The 10,193-nt window shown below is 27.2% G+C and overlaps 1 protein-coding gene across 4 annotated transcripts; it reads right to left on the bottom strand.

The window, feature by feature from the left end:
- Positions 1-2,121: 2,121 nt before the first annotated feature.
- Positions 2,122-4,765, bottom strand: LOC129606159 (uncharacterized). 4 transcript variants are annotated; one of them, XM_055516298.1, is made up of 4 exons: positions 4,640-4,765; positions 4,475-4,578; positions 4,240-4,407; positions 2,122-4,188 (listed from the first exon to the last, which is right to left on the bottom strand). In XM_055516298.1, exons 3-4 carry the CDS (start codon positions 4,276-4,278, stop codon positions 2,524-2,526), a joined length of 1,704 nt encoding a protein of 567 aa, XP_055372273.1. In that variant the 5' UTR covers positions 4,279-4,407; positions 4,475-4,578; positions 4,640-4,765; the 3' UTR covers positions 2,122-2,523. The 4 variants fall into 4 exon arrangements, with proteins under 4 accessions (XP_055372273.1, XP_055372284.1, XP_055372279.1 ...); XM_055516309.1 differs by having other exon boundaries at positions 4,246-4,407; XM_055516304.1 differs by having other exon boundaries at positions 4,240-4,325.
- Positions 4,766-10,193: the final 5,428 nt, after the last annotated feature.

The raw sequence follows: 10,193 nt of genomic DNA, 5'->3' as shown, positions 1-10,193 counted from the left end.
ACAACCAGTATTTTGAATAACACATAGTACTGAAATTTTGCATAAATTAATATGGTAATACGGCAACTTAAAGTCATAGTCTGCCCCATAGTTAGTTATGGCACATTAGTTATTCGCACATATGATAACAAATTCGTACGGGTATCACAGACAAGGTCAACTCTATTTTTTTTCTCGTTATTACTCATTTCCATGAGATCAAGTTTCTTCGATTTTCAAATATTTATAATATTTTTGTTATTTTTAAAATATATTTTTTACAAAGACAGTTATTTATTATTGCTTTTAAATGTGTTAATGTTGGAAATTTTAAATAAGGCAAAAATAATCCAACATAAAATTTATGTACGATGAATAAATGAACGTTAAAAATTTTGGAACTTGTTAGGAGAACTTTAATGATTGTAGCGAATGTTAAAGATAACGCAATGTATTTAAAATTAACATATCGAATTCAAAGTGTTTTAAAACTGTTGACTTTGGTTATGATGACTATATTAATGATCCTGATTTTAAAATTTCTAAAAAAATTCTTCAGGATCTGACGTAAATGATGGGCTCATTGAAATAGAAAAAGATGTTAAAAAATATATAAAAAATTCGGTTTTAAAGCAAAACAAACTAAAAAAATATTCAAGAAAAAGGGTATTCGACGATAGAAATTTGGGAAATGAATATATAACTTGACAAGGCAAGCAAGTTTCCTTTGTCGCAAAAACTGCAGCTGTAAGATTTCTAACAAGCAAAAGCTGACTTCCGAGTCCTATCGTGGACGAGAACATTTTTCTAAAGATGGCTTCGTTAATGGGCATATCTGAAACAAAAACATGCAAGATAAAACATACCAGCATTTTAGGAGAACGTAATTGTCACATGCAATATAATCTACAATATGAAGCGTATAAGGTTGAAATTTATAAAGCTTGCTTTGATATTTATAAAGCACTGCGATTTGATGAAACTAATGGTCTCCAAGTGTTTGAGACAAGAACGAAATATCTTCATCTACAACTTTATCATTAAATATCTTCATTATACGACTTTATTTATTGGCACAACCTTATCAGATTCGTTGTACAATGAAGACTTTTTTTAATTGAAATACTTTTTGAAATTCTTTTAAATGGAAAGAGACACAATAAAGATTTCAAATAATTGACTTTGGAAAAATATTTCACAAAAACAGTTTAAGCAAAGAACCCTTTCACATATTTTAGGACGTGGCGTTAAGTAGTTAGATTTTCAAAATATAATCCAAATTGAAGAAGAAGCAAAAATTAGTCCACCAAAAGAAAGACTTAGAAAGATAATTTCTTGATCCTTTGTTTCACAAATTTTACAAAACGATTAAGACTGGAAATTTAACAGATGAGAGTGATGGAAAATAGAGGATACTGTTACCTTTCTTAAATTTAATTAAGCAAGGCCTAAGTTGAGATACCTATGCTTTGCAAAGTGTTTCTTATAAATTTGGTATAACCGCTTATCTTTTTCGGTATTTCACATTTTTTTAAGGCCCTTAAAACCTTGACATAGAAATGGTATTTGTGCTATATCCTTTGTACCGTAAAAGATTTTTTATCGTTTGAGGACTAAAATTAAAGCCTAAGAAAAGGGCCAAAATTCTGTAACAAAAAAATTTAGTTTCTGAAACTTTTACAAAAATTGTAGGAAAAAAAATTAAAAAAATACAAATTGGGAAAAATTTGTCTTCCGAAAGTACATAAAATACAATATCAAGTAATGTTGCTTTCAAGCTCTTTACTAGCCCTTTCAGACACTGTTCATTTGAAGCGTTTATCTTTTTTAGAAGGGAAGTTATAAGCAAGAAAGCTTGTGTAAGTAAAAATTTCGTGAAAATTCGGTAAAATCCTTGTATCTCGGAAACCGTTGAGTTTTGGCAAATAGTTTCAAAGATCAATTTTAACCATTTTTGATGCCCTAAACAGTGTTATATAATATTGTACTCTTTACTAACTCTCCCTGTATGCATGCATTATGTGTTTCACAAGTTGTAAATTAAACATTTTTAATTCAATAAATATAATTGCATAATTGCATTTTGTTCTGTTTTATATTGAAACCTAATAATGGTACTAATTTTAATGTAATTGTAATAAATTTTTATTATTTCATGAAGAATTTAGTTTATTGAACATTTTATTAAAATTTTTTATAACAATTTATCAGAAAACAATATTGAAACCAAAATAGTATAGTGTGAGTATATATTTAAAATCAAATTCGTTGCCCAACAAATTATATAAAGTATTTTGATATATGTATGTATGTATCTATTTTCACTGCTTTCTTTTATATCAAAAATCTTGTATGATACAAAAACCGTTTGATAAAAATACTCAATGGCTATACATACTTATTCACGTATATACATGCACGAAATCAATACATACATATATTCATACATATTTAATATATATGAATATATATATACATATATATATTCATACATATTTAAAGAGTTCTATATACATAGAACTCTTTAAAGGAATTTTGAATCATTTAAGATATTTGTGTTGGAAAATTTATTTCCTCTTGATCTACTATTTGTTGCAGAGCTTGTTGCCGGTCCATTTTGTACTCTTCCATAAAAATTGCCAATACCCACTCTGGAACTAATAAAAGCATGTATAGTTCGGTAAACTGAGGTACACCTTTCTCTGATTCATACATCTCTCGTAGATAAGTACACATTGCTAGCAAATGTTTCGCTGGTACAAAGTTTTGTAAAGCCATGTAATCTAAATTTTCTATCTTCGGAATGTCTCGTTGTGGTCGCAATTTGAAGTTATCAAAATGCTTGTCCAGCATTATTTTATATTTAGGAAAAGTACTTAATACGTTGTCGACCGATAAATGGTTTAATGTTTTAGTTTCGATTGCTTTTTGTGTTTTTACGACATTTTTAATGACATTATTTAATTGTTTAATGGCTTGAATATCTCTGGTATGAGTTTCTCGTTTTAATATGCGTTCTTCAGCAGAAATAAGAAGTGATTCAGAAATAGCACTTTCTATAATTCCTCTTCCCAGCAAACTATATTTTGCTTTTGTTTCCTTAAAGTCACACTGTTGAAATTTATTAGTACTTAACCAATTTTCCATTACATTCAAAGAAGATAAACATTCGTTACTCAATTTTGCTCCATTTTTTTTATTAAAGGCCATAACTTTGTCTTCTTGCCAACATTTTTTTTTACTACTTATACCAATTTTATGTTTGACCGGTTTTGACGGTTTTCTAACCTTAGATTCTAGTTCTAATTCAGAATCGTCGGAACCAAATAATTCTTTTTCTTTGCATGATAATACTTCTGCACCAATAAATTTTATAGTTTTGTTAGGGTTATTCGAAATAACATAGTTTTTCTCTTTATTTTCAAATATTGACCTTAAACCAGACCGTTTGTGACTTCTAGTTTCTCTATGCTCTTCATGTTTTTTGGGATCATCAAATCTTTTTCGTTTCTTTTGGGTATATTGACATTTTTGGTTATCTGACACTTCGCTATTATCATCGTTTTCCCCTGAAGAAATTGGAGACGCTTTATAAACCGGATATTTTTCAAGCTTCTTCAAAGACTTTTGGGGAGATAATAAATCTGGGCTAATACTTTCAGCTTTGTTAAAAAGTAATTGAGGAGTGTAAGGTTCTTCTTGAGATATTTGCGAAGGTGTATACTTAACAAATTCCATATCTACAATTTCATCCTTAAGTTTGTTTTTAATGGGATTATAAGGCTCGTAAGATAAATCAAGCTTTTTCGTAGCTTTAAAACCGCTTTGTACCTTATTTTGGTTTTTTAGCAACGAAGAGTTGCTTCCGACCTTAATTTGGTTTTCGAGGCTAATATAAATTCTAACAACAAAAGAATGGAAATATTCAACTTCAACTTGAAAAATTTCAGCAAAGTTTTTTACAAAGTTTTCCTTCACAATTTCAATTTTGATTCTATTATTACAAATCAAATAATTTTCTCTTGTAAAATTGGTAAGAGGCTCATCATTTGGTTCATTATGCTTTTTATATAATATTGTATGCAGCTTGTCGTAGACTTCCAACCAATCTTTAAACGTGAGCCAGTTATTCAGGTTTATATATTGTCCTAAGATTTTTAAAGGTACTTTCTCTAGTTGATAGTCCACTACCAAATTTTTATTGCAGTACTGAAATTATTTTCAATTAGTGAAGCACATTTTAGCAATTTTTCTTCTTACACTGACTAGTTCAATGTAATGAGAAGGAAACATTTTCATATGCAGTTTCTTTTAAAATTGTTTTCTGGGTATAAAAATTAAGCCGCCTGCGAAACAACAAACATATATTGAAAAAACACAAAGTTTAAAATTTATTTATATTTGTAGATGAACTACGTATGTTGCACGCTAAACACATGACAAGACAAGTAGAAAAATTAAACTAAAATCTGTATACAAATTCAAAATTATTTACCTGTTAAATAGTGTTGTCAATCCGATTAAAATGAAGCTGCACAAAAATTTGTGCTGGAACAACTTTCAATTTAGGTACACGACATGCAGTGAAAAAATTGTAAACTAAATTATATTTATAAAAAAAATGTTTTAAAGAGTTAACATATGGTAGATTAAGAAATACCTTTTGTTTTGTTAAGCTTTAAGAGCTTAGACAATGACCGAATAATTCCTTCACCTACTTTGTTTGCCTTGAAAGCTTTGACAGTTTAAATGAGTCAAAATTGAAAGAACAAAAACGATTTCCCGCGGCGAAATGTCAGAATCCATATAGAATATACCATGGACATATTATACTATATGGACAGAAAATTTTTTAAAACAGTTTTTTTTAAATATTATTGTTTCTTAAATAAAAGTATAATTTTCTGTAGCAAACGATCGAAACTAAATATAATTTTCGGGTGCCGCAATATAAAACTAAAATATTTTCAGATTAAAAAAACTTGTTATATTTATATTGACGCTAGATGTAAGGAGAAAAAATGTTCGGCAAAGTTAAAGGAAAATTATATATGTTTCTGGTTAATGACATTTTTGCATTTTGTACTTTTTTTTCAAGCAAATCATATTTGCTTTGCATAATATGCAATATAATTAAATGTGTAATAGAATTAACTATATTACCTTCCTATTTTAGCGCATGCAAATTAATACACTTTAATTATTATTAATTATTTTAAATCGAAATTTTTGTTTTCAATTTCCTTTTCCTATTTTAATATTTATCAGAGATGGTAATATGAAAAACAACATTTTTCTTTTTTACACTTTAATACTCTCTTTATGCTAGCTACATTTTCTTTTTCGACGTGAAATATATGTGATTAGCCATTGTACATCCATATACACTATTTAAATAAAACTGCCCAGAATGAAGCGAAATGATCCGTTGGCGGTTTTTTCACGTCATTTGTTTTCATGTGTAACAGTAGATGCAAAATACTTAACAGTCGTTCATCTCTTGTTCTGGATCAACAACGGATATGGTCGGTCGTCTCCGCTTTGGTTCTGTTTCCACAGTCAATTATTTCCAATTAGTGAAGCACATTTTAGCAGTTTTCATTATTACGCTTCCAATTTTATTCTTATGCTTTCAAAGTAAACACATTTTCGAGATAATCGCGCTTTAAAAAGTGACCTTGACGACAAAAGTAGCAGTGTTTTATTTTTAATTTTGCAAAGTTTTTAGAAACCTAGAAAAAATAAATTTTTAAAGAAATTTTTGATAATATAATATGACGTCGGAAAAACAAAAATTATTTGGAAGAAAAACAAGCTCTCCCTCTCCCAAATTATTAATGAGCTATCCCTCTCTCAAATAAAGCTCTCATTCGGCTTATGATTAATTTACTTTGAAAAGTTTTTAAAGCATTTTTAGCAAGCGAGGTTGTCTTTGAGGTAGCGCCTTTAATATTGAAGATTTTGACGAATACAGACGCTAATCCGTATTACCAAAACAGCTGCATAAAAGTTTTGATTACGTTGTCAACACCAGTTCAAATACGTGTTAGATGTCACCTTCACATCAGAATAAATCTACGATTAAATCTATAATAAAATCTGATGAGCACTTACACATTAGATCAGCGTTACAAACTGAAAAATTTGGCAACATGAAAAGAAAAAAATGGGTTAGAGTTCAGATAAAAAAATCCGTCTTTCATATATAGCACATTTTTATTGTCATATTATATTCAATTGTCTTTTATCCAATAAATCATTTGTCAAAAACATTTCCTATTAAAATGAAATTTTCAAAAATGCCTTATATAATGTTTGTGAAAAAAATATTTAGTTAGCTTAATTAGTTAACGTTTTATACATTTTGGAAGTGACTTTATTTGATATATTTTTACTTATTATGAGATTATAACCATTAAATATTGTTTTGTTAAATCATCATTATATAATAATATTGCACTTAATGTGTTTATTGACAATTTTTTACTATAGGTTTTTTTGCTATTTATGACAGAAAAAGTTCGTTCTAGATTTTCCGGCAAAAAAAGACTAAATAATTTAATCAATTTCAATAAAAGATAAGTATAATTTTTACCCCATTTAAGAAAAACTGATAATTCGGCAGACCTTCGAAAAACCTGAAAAATAAGATAAATCTGGTAATATTTGAACGCTGCATCAGATTCATTCTATATAATGTAAATTCACGCAAAAAGTAGTTTTAATAGAAAACACAGGTTCATAATTAAAAACTTTAAGTTCGTTATTGATTTATATGGTATACCGTATAGCATATCGGGTAAATGGCCTCTACGATGTTGCTGACACATACGCTATTATCCATTGTATCTGTTACAATTATCCATGATTGTTTTGCATAAACAATCTCAATTTGTTTTACGAAATATTACGAATTTTTGGCTTCGTTCCTGTTTTTTTCTTTAAATGCTATCATATTTCTTATTATTTTTTTTATTTTTTTTACGTAAAAAAGAGTTTAATATTTTAAAAAATCTCAGGATATTATACACATTTTTTAAAAAGCTTCCCATTAAAATTCTATTGCACGAAAAAGAAAAAAAGGTAGGAGGAAAGAAAAAATGAAAAAAAATTTCAAATTCATATTTCAGTCTGGTTTCAAATTTAATGAGGAAGGATGTATGATTTTTTATGCACATTTTGTATTTCCCAATAAGGTAAGTTGAGTAGTGTCGGCTAACAAACATGTTATTAAAAGTAATATAGGTTGACACATTTCAACAATTTGAATTATCTCATTTCGGTTATTTATACGTTACTTATAAAATTGTTTCAAATAATTTCAGTTAGTTTTTAAGTTATTAAAAATAAATATGTATGTACCTACTTCCAATAAATTTTTTTTTTAAATAATTATTTTAAAACTATTTAAAACATGTTATATTGAGTGCTTCAAAAATTTTGTTGTGCCTTTCTTTCATATTTTATTAGCAGGTAAACAAGAGCAATCAATTTATAAAATGGCCCTGCCTGTGTATGAATCTTAATAGTAAACGGAAACGGACAAAAATTTACGAATATCATTTGTGTAATTTTTGAGTCATTTGCTAAGATACTATTTATTCCTTTTGAATATTTTTTTCTTAGGTAATATATTAAGTTTTAAAAAATTTTCTCAAGAATAGAGGTAAAATTTAGAAGTGTATATAAAATTTGTATTTAAAAAATAATATTTGATTGTATTTTAAATATTTTTTTCTAATTCCCTCTTTAAATTTTTTCTTTACTATTTATATCAATATTTAATAATTATCTTTCATTAATTATATTTTCAACTTGACACCACAGTTACTTCCCATATCTTGAGTTAACTTACCCTATGAGAAAAAAAAGCTGTTCACTTAAAAATAATGAAGTGCTTTCAGTAACATATAAAACATTGAAGGTGAAGGTTGTGCTTGTTGTTTTTACGCTGTTTCAAGAATTTTAAAATAATTATGAATGAAAATATTAATATATTTTTTTGATTTTTCAAATATATTTTCTAAATCTTATCTGCTTTATAATAAGTATGAATTTATTTTAATATTTCTTCTCTAAAAATAGCCACTTCGATAAAAAAAAACCCATATAAAATCAGGTAGTGCTTTCAAGTTTCTCTCTGAGCATTGGGACTTGTTAGATATAAAGACATTAATTCAGAGAAGAGTAAAAGATGCAAACATATGCTTGCAGTCGTATCGCATTGCATGAAAATATCGAAAGAGATGGTTCCATTACGTCTAAGCTCAAATCAGGCAGTCGTATACATTATTATTGAAGAAGTACTAAATTTGAATTGAGTGCAAACTAATGTCAAAATCATCAAGTGTGCTATTTCTGTCAAACTTTTCAAGGACGTGATAGTAGGTCTGTCTGGTACAAAATTTGAAAAAGAGAGCAAAATATGACGTCACTTTTCGTAAAGTGAAGAAAAAAAACTCATTTCAAAAATAAGTAAGGCAGACGGAAAAGTTGAAAAAACTTTATAAAATAAGCAATAAAAGTGAAATATCAAAATATTTATCAACATAAACAAATATTTTTTAGTTATGCAAAAAAGCAATTTCATTGAATTTCTTTATTTTTAATTATTTGTTTTAATTTGACAAGAGTTAATTTAATTTATGTAATTATTTTTTATAATTTATTTTTTGTAGTTAGATGTACTTTTAATATTCTTATTTGCGTTCTGTCTTAAGACAGGGTTTCTTTCATTTTTAAGATTAAATCGTGATAATAAATACACGAAAACGTAAATAAATTTGACGTGTATAAAGCCTACAATATGGCGATTCCATAAGCAATTCTACGTTTTTCTTTGAAGTAAGGTATTTTTTACCTGTACGTACGCCAAAATCTAATATTTAATATGAGTCTAATGAAAGTAGAATGTGTAAACACTATTTTTGTTTTATAAAATGTTGCCTGCATGCAGTGCTGCTAAATAAATCAGCCCAATATCATTATATTGAATTTTTTTCGTTTAGAACTTCAAATGAAGTTTAATTGGACATTGTAGAAAGCCAAAATATCACGATTTAAATTAGAGGCAAATCAAATATGAAAAGGAAAAATTTATGACATGCATAATGATGTCATAAGTTCATGAGCATTTAGTTATTGAGCCAAGTCGGTTAATATAGAATTAACTGTCATGGAAGTAGCGTTACCATGCTTTGTCTATAATTGAGTTTTCGGTCAAAATGTTTTTGTGAATTTTGGAAAATGTGGAAAAAGGTAGCAGTACCATATTGAGTTCACAGAAAATAAAAATTGCGCCAAAAAATTTAAAAAATTTGGTAACATAAAAATTTGATAAAAAACGAACTTTAATATTTTTAATATAAGCATATTTTTGCTGATATATGGCTTATTTGCTATATATGTACATATATAATATATCTAAGTTAAACTATTTTTAATAATGCAATGTTTGCGAAAAATTATTAAGTTAATTTTTTGTTAAATAAATGATCCAAAGCATTTTTGAATAAAATTTTTTTAACATAGTTTTATTAATATTCCACTTGCATTTGTTTGATTTTGATTATCTTTCTGTCAATGTTGGCACAAAGTTGCATTTAAATTAATCTCACTTTTACATGTATTATGTACATACATGATAAAATCGCCTTGCTGTGGAAAATATAAGTACATAGCCGCTAAAACCTCTATAACTTCCAAATGTATATGGCATATTGTATCTATTTATCGTGGAAACGTATGAAAAAGGAAAATTTTCTAATTGGGATACAAAAGATTGTTTTTTTTGAACATTTGATACAATATTTGGTTGGCAAGCTAATTAAAAAGCGGAAGTTAACAAAAATATCTTTAAACACCATTTTGAAACGTTAAGTGAAATACATACATATATTGCTCTGTAAAATGCCAATTACCCAACATGATTAAATTACACTTCATTTAAATCTAAAATATATTAAACATTTTAGTAAATCAAAAACTATGTAAAATTTTTTATATTTTATTGAGCTTAATTTTTTATAGAATAAATTGTGAATATTTTCAACTTCACACAAAATTGCTTCAAATTTATGCATAGTTTTACACACATAGGTACTCATATTCTTTTTAAATGAAAATCCCCACCGAATTTCAGAAATATTTTATTACAATCCTATTTTTGTAACACTACTGAGGTAGTCATATTCTTTTTAAATGAAAATTCCCAC

The sequence above is a fragment of the Condylostylus longicornis genome, unplaced genomic scaffold (genome assembly GCF_029603195.1).
Source record: "Condylostylus longicornis isolate FDR11 unplaced genomic scaffold, ASM2960319v2 ptg000003l, whole genome shotgun sequence".
In the NCBI taxonomy this organism is placed as follows: domain Eukaryota; kingdom Metazoa; phylum Arthropoda; class Insecta; order Diptera; family Dolichopodidae; genus Condylostylus; species Condylostylus longicornis.
The sequence above is the reverse complement of the archived record's forward strand: the minus strand, read 5'-3'. Positions and strand labels throughout refer to the sequence as shown.

What these genes read in the sequence shown, in the direction of transcription:
- LOC129606159 (XM_055516298.1), bottom strand. Translation starts at nt 4,278, where the DNA reads ATGAAAATGTTTCCTTCTCATTACATTGAACTAGTCAGT. An exon ending in ATTACATTGAACTAGTCAGT is followed by an intron (nt 4,189 to 4,239) that starts GTAAGAAGAAAA and finishes AAATAATTTCAG; the next exon opens with TACTGCAATAAAAATTTGGT.